Genomic DNA, 27,505 nt, shown 5'->3' with positions numbered 1-27,505 from the left:
GACTTTCTTGTGTTCCACATTTAATTTTTATTTAACCAGTAATATAGTCATTGTTTTAATATTAGTAGATATATAGACCAAACATCAACTTACTTTTCTATGATTGAAGATTGTATTGAATAGCTTTACATTTTGTGACAGGTTCATGGGTTTCATAATGATGAGTAGGGTGTATTGGTTCATTGTTCAGGAGAACATCCAGCTGTCTTTGTTGCTCAAACACTTGGTTATGTAAAATGTTATCAATGTCAATCTATATCAAATGAGAGAAATGGAATTGAATTTGGATTTTTCCAGCTATAGGGAACTAAATGTTTTAAAAGCCAGTGATCTTATATTGAACTCAAGTCTATGTCATATTGCCTATGAATTTTGTTTAACAATCTCAAATAAATCTAATTCTTCAAGACTAGCTTCTCTATTAATTGACAGCATTGCTTGGCTCACAATGATATTAATGTTTCAACTATTATATTTGATGAAATTTGTTATAATATTTTCTTAGGACAAAATTCAAAACATTTGTCAGTTAAATGCATTAATCAATATGTTAGAGGTATAGATACTGTGTTGAAAAAAAGTCCTAAATAATTTTGGAAATATGTTAATGATAAACATTCTAGCCACAGTTTGCCAAATTCTATGTTTTACAGGGATCAGCCACATAATTTGTTTTTCAAACTGTGTATACCCCTGGGGTTAAAAACCTTCAGATTCCTAATATCCCCATTAATAACAATGTTGGCATAAAGTATAATATCTCTGAAATCACTCTCATTGATATTTTTGATTGCCTAAATTCTCTTAAAAACCTTTGGACCTTTATATCTATTTCTTGATGTTTGAAAGGAGAGTTTTGCTGTGCCAATATTCAAATGTAGTTAGAGAGAAATCATTGAAAATTATCAAAGTATATGCATTCAGATTGCAATACTTAAATTATTCAATACTTTGATAGCTTAATAGCTATCTTGTTTGTGCAGTGGACTTATCTCAGAGTTTCATCATGGTTTTTGTGCAAAAAGGTGTACAGCTACTAATTTAGTTTACTGTCAGTCTGAACTAATAAAGCAAATTGAGGGTCAAAAGCAGGTGGATACTGTATATACCAATTACAGTAAAGCATTTGATCATGTTGATCATCAAATTCTTGTTGTAAAATTATTTTCTGTGGCATTTCATGTTCAGTTTTTTTAATGGATCAAAAATTTGTTTTCAGATCATAGTCAGAGTTAAGGTTACTGGTAATCTTTCACCAGGTCTACTGGTAATGGTCACTTTAGGTGTTCCTCAGAGAGGACACACATCATGTATTTTTTTTAACTTATTAATTAATGATATCGTGAGCTGTTTTTTAAGTGGTCAGTGTTAAGTTTTCGCTGATGACTTGAAATTCTGGGTGTTTGTTGGTGATTTTAGAGATCAATTGTCTTACAAGCTGATCTTGATTGTTTATACAATAATTGGAGTTGTAGGAATGGTCTTCATTTAAATGTTAATAAGTATTGTTGTATCAGTTTCACTTGAAATGTGAAGAGGATTGGAACAACTTATTTCATTGATGAGCAACCTCTTAAGTATATCCCTTCCATAAGACTTAGAAGTTACTTTAAATGAAAAACTTTCCTTGGTGGAATATATATACTTAATATCCATAAAGGCTTCTAAATTACATGGGTTTGGCACCATTAAAATGACATATAAAGACATTGTAGGTATTTTTCCATTAATGCAATTAGCTTAGTTTATTGTTGCCTTGTAAGATCCATCTTTGAATATTGTTGTATAGTTAGGTCACTCTACTTTCAATGTCATATTGACACATTAGAGGCTGTTCACCATAGGTGCACATAGAATATTGTTGTTAATCATGATTATACTAATATTGAGAAACTACTATCATTACCACCATTTAGTATTTGTGGAATATTTCAGGAGCTGCTTTTATTTGTAAAATTATGAATAGTCATATTCTCTTACCTTCTGAATGAAAACAATAAAAAACATAGATACCTGTAATTGTGATACCTATTTTACCTAAGTTTCATAAGTTTATTATTTATGTCTATATTTATGTATCCTGGAACCTAACTGATTTTTTCTTTATTGCATTTTACTGTTATTGGGGTTATAGATACAGTTAAAAAACTTTATTTGAAACAAATAAGTAAGGGACAGGGAGACAGACACACTAGTGTGTCAATTTGTAACATATTCTTGAAAAAGTCATTTGATATGCTAATATAGACACTAGGGGAACCATATTTAATATATCAGTCCAAATTTTAGCATATGTTGATGACATGGATATTATAACACAAACCAGAGTAAGAAGAATGAATGGGATTGCATATAAATCAAAATAAAATCAAATTGATGAAAACTAACCCAAACACGAGAGCAGGAAATGTTGAAGTAGATTTTATTGCTAATGACCAAAACTTCAAAATGGTCAAATACTTAATATATCTAGGGGAATTAAAAATGAGGATCATAATTGCAAATAGGTGATATCACAGTGTATCAAAGTATGTATATAAAAAATGCCTATCTCAAGAAACTCTTATAACACTCTAGAACATTGATAGACCCCAGTTTCACATAATATGTATTTTATAAAAAATCTTTGGAGCGGTATGTGAAAGCAGAATATGGAGGCGTGGATATAACTTTGAACTACAAAATATCTACAAACATACCAACATAACCAAGCAAATCAATCTGCAGGACATGTAGCCCAGACCCTAGAGTAGAACATGATAAAAAAGATTTTAATAGCTCAGCCAGTGGGAATATGAAGATGGGGCATACCAAAGCTAAGGTAGATAGATGGAGGAACACAGATTGCTGCCAATTGAAAAACACATGCAAGGGACAGAGCAGAAAAGCACATAATTCTTGAGAAGATTGAAGCTCTTTAAGAGCTGTAGCATCGTGATGACCAAGGTATAAGTACTCATTCAAGGTAATGCAGTCATTGGCATATAATAACATATACATAGTAAAAAAGAGATACTACTTAACATAAAGACACTTACTCAATTTTCAGTGTACTTTATGATTATTTTTATCCCAACAGCAATGTCTCACTCAAATGGATTCTGTGTTTAGGAATGAAGCATCACACCAGTCAACTATTTTCCACTAGTATTGTGAATTTCAAAGTGGTCGCTCCAGTCTCGGAGACGAATCCAGGCCAGGTCCACCCAAAACAGCAGTCACACAGCAAAACATTGATGTGGTTCGTCAGCTAATTAAGGATGACCACTGTGTAACACACCGAGAGATAGAGGCAACTTTGGGCATTTCAAAGACCTCGATCCAAAAGATCCTGCATGAAGAACTGGGTGTTACGAAGTTAGTTTTCCATTGGATCCATCAGTTGTTCACAGAAGAGCAAAAAGGGGTTCGTGTCAATTGGTGTTAAAAAACATTGGAACGATTTATCAAAGGAAGCTCAAAAAACGTTTATCAGTAACGAATCAGAAAAGAAACGGCAATACGCTGTGTGGGTGTTTCACGATGAGGAAAAACCAACAAAAGTGATCCGTTCTCGAAGTGTGTCAAAGAAAATGGTCATAACTTTTGTGTCAAAATCTGGTCATGTGGCAACAATTGCCTTAGAAGATCAAAGAACGGTTACTTCTGATTGGTATATAACCGTTTGTTTATCAGAAGTTATCGCGAAACTCCGACAAAGCAACAAACAACGGCGAATCATCCTACATCAGGACAATGCAAGTGCTCACATTGCCCAGAAGACAATATAGTTTTTGGAGCTTTAAAACATCGAATTGTTAAACCATCCGCCGTATATCTCCGACCTAAGTTCCAACGACTTCTTCACGTTACCAAAGATCAAGAATTCAATGCGTGGGCAGCGATTCCAGTCAACAGGAGAAGCCATCCATGCCTTTAAAACAACCGAAGACTGGAATAACTGTTTTACAAACTTTTAAGTATATACTTTTACATGTTGTGTATAATAATGCCTCTAGGATATATGATTATTGATGCTATGAGGTACATCTTGTATGTAACAGATTTTTTCTTTTCAGAAACATCAACAACGGTGTTGGCGGGGTATCCCGGACATACTCGGTAAAAACATTGCGAAGATGGCGGCCGGCACCCGTAGTACCTTCCGTTTCAGGTCGAGTAGGTGAAATGGGAAAACCAGTACATGTTCCCCCAGAGCAAGAAGCACTAATGAAAGAGAAGTTCAAATTAAATCAATTTAATTTATTAGCTAGTGATATGATATCACTAAACAGATCGCTATCAGATGTGAGATTAGAAGGGTGAGTAGAAAATTGCATTACAAAATTAGTATTCTCCTTTAGTTGTTTTAAATAATAACAGAAAAGAGTTTAATAGCAGGTATGAAAAAAAGATCTGGTGATTTTTTTATAGTTTAATTACAAACCAGTTTTTATCAACATATATATTTATTCAAATGTACTCTTTTCTTTTTTAAGACAAGGTAGTAGGACGTTCAAGGACGATCATTAACAATTTCTTGGGCCAGTTCAAGATACACTGCTCAAAAGATAAAAAAAAACATATTTTTTTAACTCTACCTTACGAATACTGGTGTTTATACCAGATTCGCCTCGGTTTAAGATTTCTACTTCATTGCAAAAAATTAGCTTATACCTTGAAGCGCTTTATTATTTCCACTTGAATTATTACCCTATTGTATACACACTCGCTCATTTGAGTTCCTAATAGCAGCAATTTTCCATTTAAATGTCCCGATTGAAAACAAACAACGCGAATTTCGATTTAACCAACAATTTGTGCATTACCTGATTTTTTTTAGAGGTTGAACATGGTAGTGAAAGTCGATACTATATGATCCAACGCATTATAAAGGTCATACGAATTAACCAACTACCTGCATTCTGTAGCAATATCGGCCTCTGCCTGCAAAGTCACTCATTCATAATATCAGCCTATTGTTTGGATTAATTACAGAGAGTGGATTAAAAAGTTGTCGGTTTCTGTTGAGGTTATCGGTGCAAGAGATTTGGATTTCAACGCGAATTGTTGAACTATTAGTTACAATCAAAATAACAGTTTATTTTCTATATTATTAGTTAAATTGTTCTGTTGCTTAAATATCTTATAATAAATGGAAAACTAACAGAAATCCTTCAAGTTATACCACAGTCTATCTGTGTATTTTGAAGGTTCTAAAAGGTATATGAGGGATAGCTGATGACAAATCCTTAAAAAAAACATATGGTACTACATCAAGAGTATTCACACCAAATTTGAAGTAAATTCGATCAATATTACCGGAGTTATACAGGTTTGAATACCGCGCGGTAAGTGAGCTCAGTTTAAAAATTTCAAACGCGTTTTACTAGACTAAAATAGAAATATGCTTTATTATCAATGAAAATTGTACAATTTTATGGACAAAGCTTACAAAAAGTAAAAAAAAATAATAACAATAACAATTAAAATTTACTAAAATTACATAAATCGTCAATATCACAGAATAAAACATAATAAAATATACAATCCATTGCAAAATTTCACTAAATTGCAAATTGTATAATAAAACCTTACGATCTAGTTTACGAATAAGTTTAAGCTGCTGCATGTGATACTCAAATATATATAAAAATACTTAGTTGCTTGTACCTAAACGTACTGTAATTTCTTACTTATTCGTTCAGAAACTCTTCCACTGAATAATAAGGTCTTTCAGATAGATAGGCCTTTGTAAATTTACGGAACTTTAGGAAAGAAGTTGTAGATTTAAGTTGCAAAGGGAGATGGTTGTATAATTTTTTTGTCGAATATAATATAGATTTCTTTACTAACTCAGTGGATGGAATCGGTAAGTACACATCAAAGCTTGAATTTCTGGTGGAGTAGCCATGATTAGGTCTTGCTGGAAAAACAGTTTCTAGAATATATTTATAGAGACGGAAGAGTTAAAATCCCGTGATTTTTGAAGTAACTTTTGCAATGTGTTATTCTACTAAGGCCAAAAAGATACCGTATTGCTCTTTTTTGTAATTTAAAAATAACATCAGATTGGACAGCTGTACTAGAACCCCAAAAAGGAAAGTCATATCGAAGATGAGACTCGAACAAAGAAAAGTATGCTATTTTGGAAGATGAAAATTCATTTCCTTCGAAACAGATCTTATTGCATAGCAGGCTGAGGATAGTTTCTTACTTAACAAATCGATATGAAGGGACCATTTAAGGTTGCTGTCTATAAAAATACCAAGAAATTTTACAGAATCAACGATACTGATCTGGGTGTTATTAAGAAGCAAGGGTTGAAGAGCTCCTTTATAGGATAATGCTACTGTCTTATCCACGTTAAAAGAGAGTAAATTAGAGTCGAACCAGATTTTTATTTTAAGTAGATCAGAAGTTATAATTGCATGAAGAGTTGCAGAAACTTTATTTTTCACTGCGGTAGGCACGATTTTTTGAGAAATCATTGCACACTTTAACTTTATAGTATTGTTTCGCGATTGAATCGATCAACTCATTCTTGTTTTATGCGAAAAAAATGTTTTAAAAACGATGAGAATCAGAAAAATGCTAAAAAATATGAAACGGCAGTTCATTCAAACTTATTTCAAAACTTTAAACTTCATTTTCTTCACTTCCTTCAATTCCTTCGTTCAATCACGAAATAATATTACGGGGAACGGCATAAGTCTGTCAACGTTCTCGAAACGAAGCCGTAGTTTTTTGAGGGTAACTTGACGGGCCAAAGTTATCTGGAAATGCCCGAAGATTTACCTGGGGAAATGGACAACGATCCAAAACTTGCGAACATCTATCATTTCATGCAGGATGGAGCTTCGCCACATTACGCGGCATATGTGTGCGGGAGTACCTTAATGTTCATTTTGGAGAATGAATAGGCAGACGAGGAATCGTTGAGTGGCACGCACGGCCATGTGACCTGACACCATTATGATTTCTTCCTGTGGGGCCTTGTCAAGCACCACGTATTTGCAAGAGAACCACTCACTCTTTCCGACCTCCAAACTGTAATTAAAGAAGAATTTGAAAATCGGACAAAACGGATCTCTCCGTTGCAAAAAGTTGCAGTTAATGCATAGATCAAGGTGGGCATCAATTTAAACACTTACAGTAATCCGTTTTCGAATCCCTTTTGTAATTTCTTTGAATTCATTTTATCTCCGTCTCATCTATACCTCCTTATCATAATTCCTTTTTCACATCTATTGACTCTGTTACTTCATTTTGAATCCATATTTTTTTTTTCTGTGTTAGACTTTAGAGATTGTGTGTGTGTTTATATTTCATTCGATTTTTTTTTTCAAAATTTACTGTAGAAAAAATATCTGGTCTATTATTGACAGAAATCACATTTGTACTTGCTTATAACTTTTGCTGCATATGGTCTTAACTCCCATGAATTATGTTGCTCAGTATCTTATATGCTGTGGTCAGAAAGATGATTCTGTGGTAGTTTCTGTATTCCAAATAGTCTCCCCCTTTTTGTAATGGTATTCCAATCATCATTTGCTTATTTTCTTGTAGGATTTTCTTGTCACTGTTGCTCTTTTACATAGATTTTGTAACTCTTAAAGTTCTCTGTATATATTCTCCCCTTTTTTTTATGGACTTGTTCCTCTTCCTTTCATAGCTGTTTGTCTTCTGCTTTTACTTACCTGGTCTCATGTCCCTATGCTTTGTTTTTTCTTTCAATTATTCTTCATCAAACCATTATTCACTTTTTGTTTATTCTCCTTGCCTAGTACTTCTTTGGATGCATATTTTATGGCTTTGTACAGGTTTCCTCAGCTACATGATGAAGAAACTACAAGAAGAATATACCAAGGCTGGCCTAGATATTAACCTCGCGAAAACAGAGTACCTATCTACAAGTGAAGAAGACATAGAAAATCTACAGATTGATGACAACGTAACAATCAAAGGAAAGGATAAATTCAAATACCTAGGGTTCATAATCACGAAAAAGGCAACAACAGAGGAAGAAATTACACAAAGATTAGGACAAACAAGAACAGCAATCCGACAACTTAACTCAGTATGGTGGGATAGACACCTAAATATGAAGACAAAAACGCAGATTTATAAAACATTAGTGCGAAGTATTATGACATATGGGGCCGAAAATTGGATCATAAACAAGAAAAACAGCAGTAAGATAATAGCAACAGAGATGGAATGCCTGCGAAGATGCTGCAGAGTAACAAGAATGGATAGGAGAAGTAATGACGAAATAAAGCAAAGAACATCAATAGAAACAGACATACTAACATATATAGAACAAAAAAGACTAAAGTGGTATGGACATGTAAGAAGAGCTAGCGACAGCAGATGGATAAAAAGAATAACCGAATGGAGCCCCATAGGAAGGAGGAAAAGAGGACGACCCCGAAAATCCTGGAGGAACGAAGTAGACGACGCCATGAGTAAGAGAGGACTAAACGATGGAGAATGGAACAACAGAGAGAGATGGAAACGGTTGAGCGAGGGAAGGCAGTGAATACTGTAGAATCCCTAAATATATATACAGGTTTCCCATTCCTCATTTCTGTTTTCATGCCCTGCTTTGTTTTATAGTTTGCTGGTGAAGGTTCTTTTGTATTTGACACAATAAGTACAAGAATGATGGTAATTTATATGGGTAAATTGTTGATGCATAGTGGAATATAAATATTCCCAGCATCGCTCTGAATGACTTTATTAAGCTTGGGTATACAGTTTACTTTAATTGCTATCGACACATTTAACTTCCTTGTGTATTCTTTATTTTTTTTTATCTTCGAGCCCTTCTATATGCTACCTTCCATATTTGGACCCTATTTCTTTGTTGAAATTTAATATTCTGACCCTTATTATACTTTCAAACATATCATAACCTACATTTGCCCTCCTTTTTGAATTGATAATCACGTGATCTATCATATCGTGGGCTCAGTACTATAATTAGGTAACTCCAATTTTTGGGGTTTTAAGTTATCTTACTTTAAAAGATAATTTAAATATTTTAATGTTTTGCAATGCTATAAATGGATAAGTGAAAAATCGACAGAGTAAGCTTAAAAAATAGAAGTAATGATTTTTGTGCCGATCCCTGTATAAAGATGAACTGTGCAAATTTTCAGCAAAAAGGTTTAAGGGGTTTTTGCAATTATTTCGGCCAATTGTTTATATATTTTAATTTAGAAACTCACAAATTAAAGACCTTTTTAAGATCTGCAACTTATTTGAACCATTTTTCTATAAAATGTTTTATAGGCAAAAAATGATTTTTAAACTTTTAATGATTGTTAAAAAAATCAGTTGTACGTGTTCAAGGATTTGTCATCATTCTATCCATTATAATTTCATAATACTTATACCTTTTAGAAGTTAGAGTTAGAACCTTTAAAAACCTGTAGGTATAAGATTTTTTTAAACTCTGACCTATTATTGCTGAAATTGTATCTATTTAACAGTACCCATATATACGAAAAAATTCGGAACTTGTTTAGTGAATGTATTAACTTACTAATTGTGTCAAACACCGGTTTAGGAAGTAATATTGTTTCATTCGGTAGTTTAAACAGGACCGGCTTGAGTGATTTTGTAAATAGTGTGTGTTTACGAATTAAATTTGCAAATAATTTAATGATCGGAGCACATTGAACGGATTCTACGATGTACGGTGGAGTTTTGTTTGATTATTTCATCATGGAGGAATCATATTAAACTGAAGTTGAGATGAATTCTCCGAATTCTTCGAATTTCATGTGGGTCATCCTCTGGATATATTTCCTGAAAATACTGGAAGAACTTGGAAATAGAGTATGAAACTCCCCTAGTTTCAATCTCTTACTATTTATTTTTCGAATCCCAAATCTGGCTTTCCTTTCACTTTTTGCCTTTACTTCTTCTTTTCCCATTAACATGAAATTTACAATAATTTCTTCTTAACATTTTTTGCCAAGACTCAGCAACTCTTCTTCCAACACTCTTAGCACAAAGCTCGGAAGAGATCTGTTCCTACCGACCGAATCAGTGCGTTCAGTCCCCTAAAAATGTACTGAGCGTGCGTACTGTCTGTATCGTACCGTTCCGACCCAGAGCGCGCTTATCTTAATCAGACATTATAACGGTATGTCACTTTTTACAATACAATAAAATCTGATGTATATATGAGATAAAAAAAAAATTGTGTTCCTTATACATTTTTGATGTGTGTACGAGCCCCTTCCCATATTAGTTGGGACAAGTTTTAATGCATCGAACAACATTTTTGAATTTCCTAATTATAGAAAATATTTTATAACGTAATGAAAACTTTTGATTAAACAGAATAATAATAAATTTAAAAAAACGCATAGAATATGTAATATTAACAAAAAAAAATGTGAAAGTTTACCACTGAGTTACATCCCCTTTATTTTTAATGACATCCACAATTCTTTGAGGAATAGTTTTTACCAAGTTCTGATAAAATTCTAATGTAAACGAATCCCCTCTTTCTTGCAATTTTTCCTTAAAATTCGTTGATGGACCTGGCAGGATGTTTTCTCAAAGCTTTTTTCATTTCGCGCCACAAATTCTCTATCGGGGACAAGTCGGGACTGTTAGAAACCCATTCCAGAAGTGGTATGCCTTCAGTCCATTTTAAACTCTTTTTTGAGGTATGACAACCTGCTTCGTCCTGTTGGAAGACAAAATTTTCCGCTGATGTTCAACGGTGTTCCATACTCGGTAAAAGAGATTCTTCTAAAATATTCAAATATTTGTCCGTGTTTACAATCCCATCGATAAAATGTAACTTTCCCACACCTTTAGACGATAAGCTGTCTTAGATCATGACAGATGCAGGAAATTTGACTTTTCTCTTCAGACAGTCGTGATGGAAAGCTTCATTTTTACTGGGAATGACGAATGACCTACTGTCTCCAACACACACTTCAAATCTGGACTCATCACTCCATTGTATTGAATCACATTGCGACTGAGTCCAATCTTTATGCTCTTTTGACCATCTTAGTCTATTTTTCTTTTGTTGTAATGTTAAAAGTGGCTTTTCCTTAGCCTAAAATAAAATAAAATTTATTAAAAACAATCCGTACTAATTTTTTCAACTATAAAACTTACTTTGTTAGTATCAAATCCTAATTTGTGGGCCTCTCGGTGACAGGTTGATCTAGAAACGTGTCTTCCAATAACGTCACTCCATAAAAGGCTTAACTCCATATAATTTGCTCGTCGATTTTTCACTATAATGCGTCTTAATGACCTTCGATCTGCTTCGATTATTTTACTTTTTCGTACTTTTCTAGGTTTTGTGACGACCGAACCTGCAGTTTTGTATCTTCTAAGTGGCGCACCCAGGGGGTGAGGTGGATTGGGGGATAACCCCCCCCCCTCCAGGGCACTATTCCGACACAAATTTTAAGGACTCAAAATGGAGGTAGCATAACAAAAATTTCGGTGCCCAACCTAAACCCCCCACAGGAAAATTCTAGGTGCGCCTACTGCTTTTGACTATATTTCTTACACTATAGCGTGACAGTTGCAACATATTCGCGATTTTCGAATTGGATTTTCCAGAATTAAAAATCTAATAATGATTGAACAAATTTTCTCATCGATAAAGTAAATGCATAACCAGGGTTTAGTGAATTTTGTTTTATTGTTGAAAGTAAATAAAAAACCATAAGGGTAATGTTTTTAATAAGTATTAATAAAAATGCCATATTCATTAATATGAAAACATATTATAAAAACATGTAGAGTATAATTTGTTTATGGTAATCGACTTAAACTGCAAATTCCATAGATGGGCCAACTGATATGGGAAGGGGCTCGTATATCGAATTTTTACGACGAAAGTTGATACCAATTTTAAAAAAAATTGATATCGCACGTATAACTAGACATTCAAAATCTCCAGTCACTTCAAGCGTTGTTTCTGAGAGAAAGAAAAACCAATAAACATTAGTTCAAAATTATCGCAGCTACATTTCTTGTTTAAAACATTTTTTTTCTACGATACAGATTCTTGGAAAATCAATTTTTTCCGTTTTTCCCTCCTACTTGAGGGGTAGGTGGTTTTAGGAGAAAGCCGAGGGGTTCGGGGGTAGTAGGAGTAGTAAACTTTTTGGCGTATTTTTAGAGGTCCTAAAATTAACATTCTCAGCAAAACTCTATGATTAGAGGTTTAGTGTCATTTTCGTCTTTAATAACTGGAGTATAATGTCGAACTTTAACATATTAATAAAATTATTTAGATAAAAAGTCAATAATTCATGTTTGTTAATATTTTTTAATTTTTAATTTATTTTACATTGTGAAACGATCTATTTTTTTGTTTATGTTACAGGTATTGCTTACTTTATCTTTTACCAAGAAAAAAACAAGGTCAAATAAATAAATTGGGGCATATTTTGTAAGCAAATCCTTATTATTAAATAAATTGTTTTAACTGCTGATGCTTGGTATTTTCAATTAAAGTTATACAGTGTATTGACCCACAAATAATTACATTATTGACCCAAGTATTCATAGTCGAATTACATCAATAATTTTAATAAAATCGTTATTTAAAGATGTATTTGAAGTATATTTTGTTAAATTTTCATTTGACGTTTAAAATTGATCGATAAAATTTTATTAATATATCAAACGATTTATATAAGAATTAGAAAATGGCCAATATTACAATGGACGTTTTTATACTTCTCTTTTATTTCATCTATTGCACTGCCACTTTGAAAACTGGGTATATACCTATTTGTGAACGTGATTTTCCAATTTTTGGAAACCTACAGGTTGTCGATTAACATCTATAACATATACAGTAAATAAATATTTAAACCTTAGTAATCAGAAATAAAAGTGTTTTCGTTGCATATAAGCAAATGTATGGGTTATCTAAAAAACTGAATAGAAATCTACTTTAGGGCTCCATCATTTTGATATTTTTGTTTATTCAGTGTTAAATACGGTTTTCAGAAGTAATTAATCACTTTGTTTTTACTACTGTTGAGGAGATTGATCGAAGAGCTTTGAGCCTCGTAACGGGTATGTAAGTAACGGGTTATCAAACGAAGTTGAATGAAAAATGTACATACAAAAATTAACACAATAAAATTCAAATAATAAATCTATGTATAATAAATAAATTGATAAATAGGAAATTTTTGAGCTGGGTAAAAAAACAATTTATTTTAAATATTTATTTATTTTAAGCATCGATAATCATAAATTTAGAATTTCTTCACTGTCAGAATCTGAGCTACTCATTATTACCAGTGTATTACATTATGATAGGTTTAATGTTAATGTCAACCATATTTTTTTCTCGGATATAAGTACCACTTTTAGCAATTTCATGAGTATGTTTCACACATTTTTCCCAAATTTCTGTGTTACATTAGTTTAGTAAAATTTAGAATATAATAGAAATATGCTTCATTGTCACTGAAAATTATACAATTTTATGGACAAAGCTTACAAAACGTCAAACAAATAACAATAACAATTAAAATTTACTAAAATTCAATATCACAAAATAAAAGATAATAAAATATACAATCCATTGCAAAATTTAACTAAATTGCAAATTGCATAATAAAACCTTAGGAAGTTTAAGTTGCTGCATGTGATACCCAAATATATATAAAAATACTTTAGTTGCTTGTATTTAAACGTACTGTAATTTCTTAGTTATTCGTTCAGAAACTCTTCTACTGAATAATATGGTCTTTCAGATAGATAGGCTTTTGTCAATTTACATTCTGTTTTCTGTTCATTTTTGCAATTTGTAATAATTCAGGTTTTGTGCGTTTTGCGCCATACTTGATCTAAATCTTAGATTGAAACTAAATAAACTTGTTGCAGTAACAAATCCTCTCGATGAACCAGCGTGAATCATTATAAAATATTTACCATCTTACCCTTCTAATTTACGCACACTTTTAACATTGGTATCTTACCAGGAAATTGTTTAATTTCCCTTTGAATAAATTACCGTTTCGTTCAAAAAACAAGGTCTGTTGGATTCATTTTATTAAGATTTTCCATATGTACGAAGGAACTTTGCTCTTTAAACGGCAATATTGGTGCTCATTCATGGTTCATTAACCCACATATAGTAATAACGCCTTAAAAGAAGTATTCACTTCTGTCGGCACTCCTTAAGTGCCACAAGTGCGTCGTTTTTTTTGTAAATTACAGCTTTCATACTTTTTACCTAGATCTTCTATTTCGTTGCATATTCCGGTGAGCGACCTCTCTTTTGCCTCTCGAATTTTCTTTCTGATGTTTTCCTGAATTTATTTCTTTTATTCATCTCTTTTGTTTTATGTTTTTTTTCTTTCTTCCACAAGTTCAAGAATTTCGGCTCTCATCCAAGGTTTTCTTTTTTCTCCAAGTAGTTTGAGAGTTTCTTTTCTAACATTTTCCCCATGTATGACCAATAGCTAGAGTTTTTTTTTAACTTTTCTTAAGTTCTTATTAATTATAAATTTCGATTCCACATATGCGTTTTCTTGTTTGAGCCGCCTTGTATCCATAATTTTCTTGGAACTAGGGCTCTTGACAGTCTTTAATTTCACTCTTGTCGACAAAATAACCGGGTTGTGATCGGAGCATATGTCCGATTCTATTAAACATTTTGATGCCGTTGTCAAATTTGAAATTGCCATATCAATACTTACATAACAACCGCTCGTATGCAGATCCATTCAGTAGACTTCTTAATAAAGTTCAGTATTTTTAGTTTCATAAGTAATTTTGAAACGCTTAATCAGTTTCTGTGTTTCTTTATCACTTTGTTATTGCAACAGTCTTCTTTATCGCACCCAAACCACTAGAAGTTATCGAAAATGTTTTTTCGATAACTTTTGTTGATAAAAAGACGGAAATATCGCATTAAAAGTGTGATGAAACAGCTTTGAGTTTTTATGAATTAGATACTTTCCGAAATATACCTGATATGTTGAGGAATGAAATCTTTCATTATTCAGTGTATCTTTCAATGAATATTTACATATTTTTTATGATTTGTTTTTCTTCATTTTTTTATTTTCCACTTCAATATTTTCGTCATCAGTTGTGCACTTGTTTTGTCATTCATCGTTAGACAAATGTCTCCCTTCCATTTTAATTCAGCATATTTTTAAGATCTTATCTTTAGTAGTGATCTTCTCTTATGATTGTATTTACGTGATACTTCAGTGTTCTTAACATTTTGTCATTCATACAAAAAATAAACTAAACAAATATTTAATACCGTAAGTGCCACTGTCTGAGATTTTGGTTTTCGTCAAAGCTATTTATATGCATTTAGATTTAGAGTGTTATATATTTTTTAATACCGTTGCTTATCTTCTGTAGGCGTAGGTTATTATACTTATAAAAGCCATAATAGATTATGATTAATACGTATTTTCTAATTCAGGCAATTCAATTTTACGATTTTTAAAATGATATTCCATTTTATTTACGACTTACGATAATCTTAATTCAGTTTTAGCGATACTAACAATTTGATCGACAACCGTAAAACCTGTCAGAATACATAATAAAACATTATATCGTTAATCCTGTAGATATAATAAAAATTTTAAATACTGTAACAATATCTCCATAACTTCGAATTCAGATCCAGTGGAATCTCTACCCCAAAACAGCCGTAGATCTTCATCGAGCGCCGACCTTATGTTCGATCAGGCACAGAGCAAGGGCTGTCGTAAAAAACAGTTTATCTTTATATTTTTCGATATATTTGAGGATTGAAAAAGGTATTGGGCCCACGACCTGTTGGTCGTGAAAATTCTGCGGTTTATTTTTGTTAGGAACCTTAGATCCCTCATTATTTTTATATATTTCGTTTTATTGATGTTTATTACCAGCAGTTTTTTACCATAGATTACTACTAGATTAAGCCACTTATATTATATGTGAAATATAATTATCAATACAATCAATTATGGCTTATTAACATATAAATATAATATTTAATGTAGACATGGCACAAGAAAACAGTTTCAGAAACTCTAGTTCTACAGCTCGGTAGGATATTTCGAGCTGGATTTCTAATTATATGTTTCCTAACGTATAATTTTTACGTTGTTGGCCTCCTTCCCAACCTTCCAACCTGGATTGCCAAGAGCCTTTCTGTTTAATTACATATTTCAGCCAATTTAAAGTCCCGATAGGATAAAAAGTCCTTTTACCTTCTTGTCAGTTCAGTTTCATACACTGCGCGTCACGAAAAAGAGGCCACCTAGAATTTTGTAAGACTTTTTCAATAATTAAGTTTATATAATTTATTCTGTTGTAACCAAATTCCCACAATGCAGAAACACTTTTAGCGTCTTTTAGGCGCCGACAAACCGTGCCGACAGGTCAGTTAAGGGTAATAAGTTTGCAGAATTGATATCAGTTTTACGACTTTATGGTTGAGAAATTTGCTAGATCTGTTCAAATTGTTACTTTGATTGGTAATGGAATGAGTCAAAGAGAAGTGGCCAGACAGCTTGCAAAAAAATTTACCAACGATTCGTAGAGACTGGATCTCACGAAGGACGACCAGGATCAGGCCCGAGAAGAATCACGACGGCCAGAGAAGACCGTTCTTTACAACGGACTTCTTTGCAAAATCAGTTCTTTACGGCTAGATCAATCCAAAACCGTTTTCAAAATGCTCACGGGTGGACTTTAAGCACTTCTACCGTGAGAATAAGGTTGAGGGAATTTGGTCTAAGGGCTCGCTGTCCAGCAACAGGACCTTTGTTAACAGCAGCACATCGACAACGCCGACTACAGTTTCCTAGAGACCACGAGCATTGGATGATAGAAGATTGGAAAAATGTTTTGTTTAGTGATGAATCCAGGATGGTTCTTTATGGCTCAGATGGTCGTATCAAAACATACAGAAGACGTGGGGAACGATATGCTGCTTGTATTCGACGAGTACGTGTTGCTTTTGGAGAAGGTTCGGTAATGTTTTGGACAGACATTTCATTCGGGGGTCGTACTGATCTCGTATTTATTGATAGAGGAGCCTTGAATGCACACTGATACATTACCGAAATTCTAGATGAGCATGTAATGCCTTTTGCTGGGTTTGTCCAAAACTTTATTTTTATGCAAGACAACGCGCGGCCACACGTATCTAGGATGGTAATACGCAATATCTGGAAACTGTCGGTGTGCCACAAATGAACTGGCCGGCTCAAAGTTCAGATTTGAACCCGATTGAACATGTTTGGGAACACCTTAAACGACGGGTAAGAAACAGAATACCTGCTCCAATAAATCGTGAGCAGCTTCGATTGGCGCTCATGGAAGAATGGGAAGCTTTTCCCCCAAAACGACATCCAGAATTTGATCAATTCAGTGCCAAATCGAATGAGGAGTGTAATTCACAATAGAGGTGGTACTATTGCATACTGCTTTAGAACATATTCTTAAACATTACAAAAACATCTAATGACAATCACTTTGTGGTATGATTCGTAAAAATTAAAAAATGGCAAAAATTTTAGGTGGACTCTTTTTCGTGACGCGCAGTGTATTAGCATAAAACATAGTACTTAATCATTTTTTTTTATTTTTTCAGATGCCGTAGTAAAACTTATCCCAATCTTCTTCCTACAACGTCAATTGTTATAGTTTTTCACAACGAAGCCTGGTCTACTCTGCTACGAACAGTATGGAGTGTGATTAACAGATCGCCCAGACCTCTCTTGAAGGAGATCATCCTCGTAGATGACGCCAGTGAAGGAAGTAAGTATTTGGCTATAATGTTTTTCCATTTAATAACGTATATTTAAAGTACAAGATTCCACTGTAAGATCACTATTTTCATAACGTAGTTACTTAATCAAACTCACATTTTTTCATAAATTTACCAGCTGTTAAAAACGCGAGATACCAAAGATACAGTAAAATAGAGTTAGCGCACAACAACACTGGTTTGATAAGTGATAATATGTATTATTATTATATATCTATCGACGCATGCTTTAAAAACTCACACAACTGACACTTCAAACCAGTGGCGTTGCGCGCTAGCTCTATTTTATTTTATGTTTGATACTTGACGTTTTTAAGCGCTGATTAGTTTTTCTCAGGTAACCTTATCATCATATTAAGAAAAAAAATTAGCTTTATTTGACATAAAAATGCATATACAGCTGGTTCCTAAATAAACTGATACGATTCTTAGTAAGATTTGATCATTTTGAGCAGTGTATTTGTAATATACATACAATATTTTGTAATATCTCCATCAGCATTGATAACAGCTTGTAGTCTTCGGTCCATATGCGTGAATCAGAGAGTTCTTCCCAAACCTGTTGTATACCGTGCCACAGCTCTTCAGCATTTTGAGGTATAAAATTACGCTGATACAACTGTTTTATAATAACCCCGACACATTCTTTATTGCGTTTAAATCTGGACTGAAGCTGGGCCATGGTAACGTTTGGATGTTGTTATTGTGGAGCCACTGGTTTATTATATTTGCAGTGTGAACAGGACAATTATCTTGTTGGAGGATAAAATTATTTTCTGGATACAACTGTTCCACACTGGGAAACATGACGTTTTCCAGAATGTTCAGATAAGTCTGCCCAACAAACCTGCCATCAATACGCCATACCATTCCCATTCCTCTAGATGAATTCCATCCCCATACATTGGCGCTAAAATGACCAGCTGCTCGATATTGATCAACATGTAGAGGATTAAATATATTATTTGGTCTATACACCCCAATTTTGCCCTTTTTAGAAGATTTTTTTCATCTGTAAATATTACCCTATCCCAAAAATCTTGATTTTGTAGCTGATGGTTTAAAGCAAATATAAGTCTTGATTGCTTCTGTTGTGGTGTAAGAGCTTGTTTTTTTGCTGCAGTTCGGTACCTAAGACGCGATGCTCTAATTCTGCGCCTTTAAGTTGTTGTCTTTCCTTCCGGAAACTGTGTCATAATTCTTGCAGTTTTCGCATCTTCAAAAGTATTCTCTTCTAATCTCTTCAAAAGCGTACGATCTTCATGAGCGGTAGATATGTTTGGTCTTCCAGAACATTGCTTGCTTTCGAGAGTTTCTTGTTCTCTCCATCTTTTATTAATATTAAAAACTGTTCTGCTTACATTAAAATGGTTCGCTACGGCAGATAGTGACCAACCATCTTCTAATTTCGTTACAATTCTTGCTTTTAGTTTTTTTTTCTAGCATGTGGAGCTATTTTTTGAGGTTGAACAGAATAAGTTATCTGACAAATTTTAAGATTTGGCCGTTACAGTGATAGTATGTAAGTAATAAGTATCCTTCAAAATAAACTGCTCAATTCTCTACAAAATATGATTGAAGAGTCATATCATTTTTTAGGAACCAGCTTTATAAATAATTAAATGAAAGAAATAACATTTTTGTTCAAAAACTAATTACTACTAATTTAACTAAAAATATTTGCGACTACTTTTGGACTATTTTCAATGTATTCTCCTAATTTTGAAATGTATGTAAAAATATGAGTTTGATTAACTACGTTATGAACGTAGTGATCCTGCAGTAGGATCTTAGACTTCAAGGGCTACGACTAACAATTTTTTCAACAATTATTAATCCTAAATAAATGATACAAAAACTTAGCGATGCGCATTAATTTAACTATCTCTAGTAAGAAATAAAAGTGTTACATAACTGTAACTTTGCTTATATTTCCTACTGTAACTGTACTTTTAGTTTCTTCATAAAGCTGTCAATGTAATTTTCATCCTTTTTCACGCTGCTACCCTTGTGTAACGTCCCACCGGTTTCTATCCTCTTATTTTTTAAAGTCTCAAATTCGCAGTCACGTCATTCAACGTAAATATCCGTTTAACAAGTTCACAGATAAATCAGAGCAAGAAATTAAAATCAGTGGTCACAGACGTTTTGTTTCTTCGGCGGTTGCAGGTTCCCTGGACTGTGTAATGAATTGGCCAGCTGCAGCCACTATTATATTTTTTATATATTGAACTATTTGTTGAAATAATAACTTAAATGAGCCATCGAAGCGCTGAAAGGAGATGGATAAATTTATCAATACGATTAAGAGATAAAAATGATACGGGGTGACGAGGAAAAGTTAAGGAACTGAAGATACAAGGATAAAACTTAAATAAGCAAAAGACTCTAGAATTATAAAATCTAATCTCCCTTTCTATTGAATTATCCATACTTCAGCATTGAAGTGACATGACAGGGCAGAGTTGCCAAATGACAGGTATACCGTCTATTGAAGTGAGGCATAGAAATTTATATTGTTTTTATTCTACTTACGTTCTTAATATAGTTATTTAAAAAAAATTATATTTATTTTCAACTATCAGTGAATCAAAGCTTTATTAATTTTTTTTAAAGACTAGCTCAAATTGATAAATAATCTCAGGGTTTTACGTCATCCAATCACAAAAATGCAAAACCAATACTCAGAGGAAGCTCGTGGATAAATAAAATATAACCGTATATTAAGAAAAATTGTTTATACCAAAGAAATAAACACAAATTTTTAATACTAGAACAAAATGTAAAAACAAACAATTCTATGAAACCAGTATATAAATAAATGTAAAAAGAATATAAAAAATACCGCAAGTTATTTTAAAATAGAAAGTTACCCAGTATAGATACAATAATGAATTATAACTGGTTGCAAGAAATAATTTTAAAAAATTACGAAATTTTTTATGTCAAAGTTTATGCCAAATTACACTGGAGTCTTTATGTGGACTTCGATGGAGCCCAAAAGCCGAAATCCTCGAAACGGAGAATATTGTGAGAAAGAAATATAGGTATATCTGTATACCTAGGAACAATTTTCATTTATGATGTCGGATACTATCATTTGAGTACTTACAACTGCTATCACTTATCACTGAATTTATTTTTTACTCAAAAAAATTACTTTTTACTTTAACGGATGCCTGCAAGGCTTAGGTTAAAGAAAACCGACACTTTTTTCCTTTTTGTTTTTTTTTATGCACACAACTGCTCCTTTCAGCTATAGGGAATCCACTGCCTTTTTTTTTTCTTTGCCAAAAATTCTCTTGGCTCCACATCCCCTTCCATCTATCACATTCCTTCATTTTCATCGGTCAAAACAAATATCGACAAACGAATAATAGCGACAAAAATAAACGAACGAATATCTCTACAAGAGGAACAGCAAGGATTTCGGACAGGAAGATCATGCACGGATGCAGTTTTTCTAATAAGACAAATAAAAGAAAAGTCGCTGGAATACAACAAACCAGCATATGTCTGATAGATTTGAAGAAAGCGTTTGATAGAGTGAGAATTCGGGACGCGTTACATTTATTATATGAAAAGGGAATATCAGTGGATTTAGTAAAAACCGTTAAGAATATATATAAAGATAACATAGCTATGGTAAGATGTAAAGGAAAACTATCGCAACCTATCAAATATGAAACTGGCATTAGACAAGGAGATTCGCTGAACTCATTAATATTTAATCTGATAATGGATGAAATCATAAAGAAAGTTAAAAAAAGAAGAGGATATAGAATGGGAGAAAAGGAAAAAAAAATATGCTACGCCGACGACGCCATAATAACAGCCGAAAATGAAGATGACCTACAAAGATTAATTAAAGAATTCGAAGATACGGCGCTCATATACAACATGGAGATCTTAACAGAGAAAACTAAAGCGATAGTGATATCAGCGGACCGAGACGATGTAAACGATGTAAGTGATAAAAACTGAATACTTAAAAATAAAACTGTCAAGCTACGGAAAAGTGGAAGAAGAAGTACAAAAACAAGTGAACATGGCAAACAGAGCAGCAGGATGTCTCAACAACACAATCTGGAGAAAACAAATACCTCACAACGGAAACGAAAACCAGGATATATAAATCAATAATCAGACGCATAATGACGTACACAGCGGAAACAAAAGCAGATACGGCAAAAACACAAAGACTACTGGAAACAACAGAAATGAAAGTCTTACAAAAAATAACAAACCAAACTCTAAGAGACAGAGTAAGAAGTGAGGAAATACGAGCGAGATGTGGTATAGAGGAAATAAACGCGTGGACCAAAATAAGAAAAGTGGAATGGAATCAACACATCGAATGAATGACAGAAAATAGAATAGTACGAATACCAAGAGACAAATCTTCCTTCTCTTCCTTCATTTCAACGTCTTCAAATTTTCAGTCGTAAGTACTTTACCATTTTCTAGGAACTACAAATTCTCGACTTCTTCCAAATATTTCTTGTACCTCGCTGTTAATCTCAGATGCACTCTTTACAAAAGCTTACAAATATATATCCAAGATGCATATATGCATCTGCATTCTCTGCCTTTATTTATTTACAATAATATATATGTTTTATTATTTCATAGAACATAATAGGGTCTGAATAAAGGAATTAGAATATTTAGTGAAAATGAAAATTGGAATTTAGATGACAGAATATTTAGTAAATAGATGGGTTGAGCAACTATTTTTGGAAAAAAAAATAGTAAAATGAAATCAAAAGAAATTGAAATCAAATAATTATTTAAAGAAACATAACAAACATGTGACTTTTATAACGTTACATGGTAAAATATCTTATGTTCCTATTTTTTGTAAAAATTCGTTTGTCAAATTATGTTTATTCAAGATTATACCCTTCCTTTGAATTTTATTTATCTCTCTAATTTGTGCTCTATGATTATATAGTTTATTTCTATTATCTATTGTATTTCTATTATATTATTATTATTCTATTGTAATTATCTTCTTACAAGTTTCCTTTAAAATCAACATAATCTGTATTGATGCGACATTAGACATGTGCATTTTTGTATAGATACAATAAAAATTTTTAAATTCTGTTATTTTTTCCTGTTTAGAGCATCTAGGCAAGAAACTAGAGGACTATGTCGCAAAGCTTCCAGTGCCCGTTCACGTTCTCCGTACAGAGCGTCGGTCTGGTTTGATAAGAGCTCGGTTATTAGGTGCCAAGCACGTCAAAGGACAAGTCATCACTTTTCTGGACGCTCATTGCGAATGCACGGAAGGATGGCTGGAACCGTTGTTGGCGAGAATAGTGGAAGATCGCAAGACAGTGGTCTGTCCCATAATCGACGTCATTTCTGACGAAACTTTCGAGTATATCACCGCATCCGATATGACTTGGGGTGGATTCAATTGGAAATTGAATTTTAGATGGTAAGCAAGTTTTATTTACAGTATTTGATCTTATTACACTTTTCAATGTCCTAATGGGTTAAGTGTTACTTATACAACAGACCAGTTTGTTTGGAATAGTCTGCAAAAAGTAAATGCCTACTGTGTAATATATTTTATACAGTAAGATCTTTTTTGAGACGTTTCCAATTGTTTTTTTTCCTGACATATTGTTTGTTTATAGCCGTAATCCGACTTGGTAACAGTGTGTGTAAGTAATAATACGTGAAAATAATTTCGCTTCCACGAAAAATAGAAAAATAGTAGTTATAAATAAAAAAAATATATACATAGCAAGCAGTATCGATACAGGATAACGTGCAGTGCACCTAAAGCGGAGAAACTGAGATGGTTGGGATACATAGAGAGAAGGAAAAACGATCTACTGATTAAGAAGGTTACCAGGTCGAAGCCAGAAACTAAAAGACCAAGGGAGGACCAGGTCATAAGAGATATCAGAATCCTGGAAGTAAGAAACTTGAGGAACTTATGCACAGATCGAAATAAGTGGAAGAAAATTATAACGCAAGCCAATGAAAGGCCTTGATGATGATGATAGCCGTAACCAAAAACTAATTTGGTTAAGTCTTTATAAATTATATCCAACATTTTACATCTATATCAATTTTTTAGGTACCGTGTGCCGCAAAGAGAAATGGATCGAAGAGGAGGTGATCGGACAGCTCCCTTAAGAACGCCAACCATGGCAGGAGGTCTGTTTTCTATCGACAAGGACTACTTCTACGAGTTAGGGTCTTATGACGAAGGAATGGATATTTGGGGAGGAGAAAACTTGGAGATGAGTTTCAGGGTAAAGTATTTTAGATAATTAAAATAGTAGTGTGCTGTTTGATTATTTAACGAATTTGTCGTTTGATATTGATTGTTTTTTTGTTTATAGTAGCTAACAGACAACGACAATGTTTTTACAACTTGTATCAACTAGAGGCAGTGTATACCTCAGAGATACTTAAATAAGAACAATATGAGTATTATGTCAAAATGGAATTCAGAAAGATAATCAATATCAACAAAGAAGAAAAAATGCTCAAAAATTATAATGCTACCATTTAAACACAGTAAATTATGTGGATGTTAAGTGTTTCATTACAGATATTTCATTATTCTTTATTAAATTATAGTGTTTCTTGTTGAAAATGTTTGCTTTGACTAATTTAGTAACTTTATATGACTTAAATCGTGTTAAGAACACCGCCATACAGCATTTCTAATCCACAAGCTTTAAAAGAAATCATTTTATTGCTAATTTTTTTCATCGCGTTTCCGTATTGTTCACTTTATTGTTGTTTTAGGCTTCAAACTAGTGCAAATGTTGTAGGTACTGAAACACCTTTATCAAAATTTCTATTCCCATAAAACAAAAATATCGGTTAAAAATTCTAAATAATTCATACGTAACTGTAAAAAATTATCAGAAACGCAGAAATATTTAACTATCTATATATATTATTCAAAAAAATTCCAAATTTGCTGATAAAATGCATGCACCAGTTTTAACGATGCATGGCATGTAATAATTTCTACAGTAATTAGCTTTTTTATCATTAAACAAAGAAATATATTCGTTATTCCGTAAATAAATATCCTTACATGCTGTCGTTTCCTTCCTTTTTGCAATAAAAAATATATTACCTTCATTTTCGACTATTATCATATTCATATCTCTCATTTTCAAACTGTTGTAACAAAATAGCAATGTATGCTACAATCGTTTAACAATAAAATGAAATCTCAATCGTGTAACGATAAAAAGACACTTGGGATGCCAATTTTATTAATCGACTAGCTCAGAAACTACCTACCTACCTAGGAAAAAGGACTAGCTTTGAAAGACCAATAAACTCTACCGTGCGTAAGGTGGAACGTGCCTAGGAAGTACTTTTTACAAACCTTTTCAGATTTGCTACCATCTCGTAAGATGTATTCGTATGACATTGTTTTTGCATTAACCGGTTCCATCCCTGGTTCGTTTACGTTTCACATTCACAGCCGACACAGAGCTCCGAATATAAATATTCTGTTTAGAACAGTCGTTCAAATTCCAGAAAGATTAAAATATAAGTTTCCTTTCCTCTTTTTGCAACCACAGTATATGTTTGTGAAAATTTTTTTCGGTAAATTTTTGCCTGTAACTGAACGATACGCTTCGCCTTTAAGGTCGCGGCATATTATCGTGCACGTAGCGTTTCGGGCACGTAGCGTTTCGGGCACGTAGCGTTTCCACTCCAGGAATTGGGCTGCGCGTTCACATTTTCATACATAGAACGTTTCAGTTTGGTTCGGTGAAGATATGTTCTCGATTTTCTCGACAAAAATTATGTGCAATTGCTCTTCTACTTAACGATGAAGAATGAAAAACTGTGTTAAAAAGAAGGTTTGCTAAAAGAAAGGAAGAAGGAATGTGAATACTGGACTTTATACAGAGAATTAATTGATGACGATGAAAAATATTATGGATATTTTAGAATGAATAGGATTCAGTTTAAATATGTTTTAAATTTAATTTCACCTTCAGTTAAAAAACAAAATACTACATTTAACGAGAAGTACATATCAAACCAAAAACTATTTTTGGAAAGAAGAGGTATCACTTCCGTACAAAAGTCCTAATTGTTTATCACTTCCGTGATTAATTGTCACAAAGCAATAAAAACACATGCATAAATGACAAAATAGCCTCGAAACTTATTTTTTTAAATACATACTCTGTATCAAAATCAAACAAATACCTAAATAAACAAGGGGAAAACGACGAACATCTAATGCACATTATCCTTACCAACCGGTTACGGCTCGTTACGTAGCCGTCGGCATCAGTAAAATATTGTTTTCGAATATACTGAACGGAAGCGTTAAGTGCCTGAAACGCTATGTTCCGGCCAGTGTGCGTTGTTCATATTTAAAACCATTTAAATGATATTTTTTGGAAACTAAACGCTTTGTGCTGGAAACGCAACGTGCATGATAATATGCCACGACCTTTATTCCTCAGACGTTTTCTAGTGTTCTTTATCCAACAGTCTTGATTTTTAGCACGTTTTCTTCAGCGATTTTCGTTTGGTTATAATTGTGGATGCATACTCGCAGTTGGAAGCATTATAGGGGTAGCTGCAGATTGTTCTCCTTATTCTTGTGGGGTGTCCAATGTAAACAATAAACATAATTAAGGTTCGGTGTCGAAAGCGCCACACAAATTTTAAGATAAAAACGTATGCAAACAACCTAATTCACATTTACTCAATGATTTATAGTAAACGCCGGTCTTCTATTCTATATTAAAAATATCTAAATATAAATATTATAAATAGATCTTTCAACAACGCCTTGTCACCAATGTAATGCAACCCCTAATTACATCGTAAAAATTAATAAACAATCTTATATTTACGAACTCTTGACAAAGCACACTATTGAAAATTAGGTTAGAATAAATAAATTGATCAAATTCATAACTACTTAAACTTACCTTTCCGATTCTGCAGACGAGTGTTGTTCTGGAGGTATATAATTATCAGATGATGATGCAGATAAATTCGTCGTTATTTGAATCCATTTTTAATCATAAACGATCACGATAAATACACTGAGCACAATCTACTAGTCAACCTGAAACGTCAAAGCAAATGTAAATAAAATTTATTTCTTAATATGATCAATAAATTGTGATTTTAATCCAATAGAAAATAATAATTAATTAATTTAATTTGCTGGTTATGTGCACATTTTTCTAAAACTACGACAATGTCGTAGTTTTTTTAATTTTTGTTGTTTTTTCAACCAATGAAAAACATGTTATTAATTTTGCTAATAAATCCACTTAATTTCTTTATTTGAATCGGAAATTTACAATTAAGCATTTTTTTTGTTCCCACCCTGTGTCTAACAAAAAACTATCTTAACTAATCTTAACTAATACCTATTTACAGATGTCCTAGTCCGCAATCGATATTTTACCTATTAATAAAGTCTAATAAAAATTCTCTAGGTATGGCAGTGCGGAGGCATCTTGGAGATCATCCCTTGTTCTCACGTGGGTCATGTATTTAGAGACAAGTCGCCCTACACTTTCCCGGGCGGAGTGACAAAGATAGTTCTGCACAACGCCGCCAGAGTGGCTGAAGTCTGGATGGACGAATGGCGAGATTTCTATTATGCTATGAATCCAGGTTTGACTAGAAAATTTTTTTGGGAGTGTTGTTTATTAACGACGTCTTATACAATAGATAACTAACTCCTTT

General features: G+C 33.0%; 1 protein-coding gene across 2 annotated transcripts in view; it reads left to right on the top strand.

The window, feature by feature from the left end:
• Nucleotides 1-27,505, top strand: part of Pgant5 (polypeptide N-acetylgalactosaminyltransferase 5) — a 53,060-nt gene that overhangs the window by 853 nt on the left and 24,702 nt on the right. The window contains exons 2-6 of one of the 2 annotated variants that reach the window (XM_072533861.1): nucleotides 4,059-4,301; nucleotides 17,606-17,772; nucleotides 22,910-23,228; nucleotides 23,880-24,057; nucleotides 27,253-27,433. In XM_072533861.1, the coding sequence (XP_072389962.1) occupies nucleotides 4,059-4,301; nucleotides 17,606-17,772; nucleotides 22,910-23,228; nucleotides 23,880-24,057; nucleotides 27,253-27,433 (1,088 nt within the window). The remainder of the gene's footprint in view (nucleotides 1-4,058; nucleotides 4,302-17,605; nucleotides 17,773-22,909; nucleotides 23,229-23,879; nucleotides 24,058-27,252; nucleotides 27,434-27,505) is intronic. The other variant, XM_072533867.1, reaches the window with a different exon arrangement.

This window comes from Diabrotica undecimpunctata, chromosome 1 (genome assembly GCF_040954645.1).
Source record: "Diabrotica undecimpunctata isolate CICGRU chromosome 1, icDiaUnde3, whole genome shotgun sequence".
Classification (NCBI taxonomy): domain Eukaryota; kingdom Metazoa; phylum Arthropoda; class Insecta; order Coleoptera; family Chrysomelidae; genus Diabrotica; species Diabrotica undecimpunctata.
The sequence above is the reverse complement of the archived record's forward strand: the minus strand, read 5'-3'. Positions and strand labels throughout refer to the sequence as shown.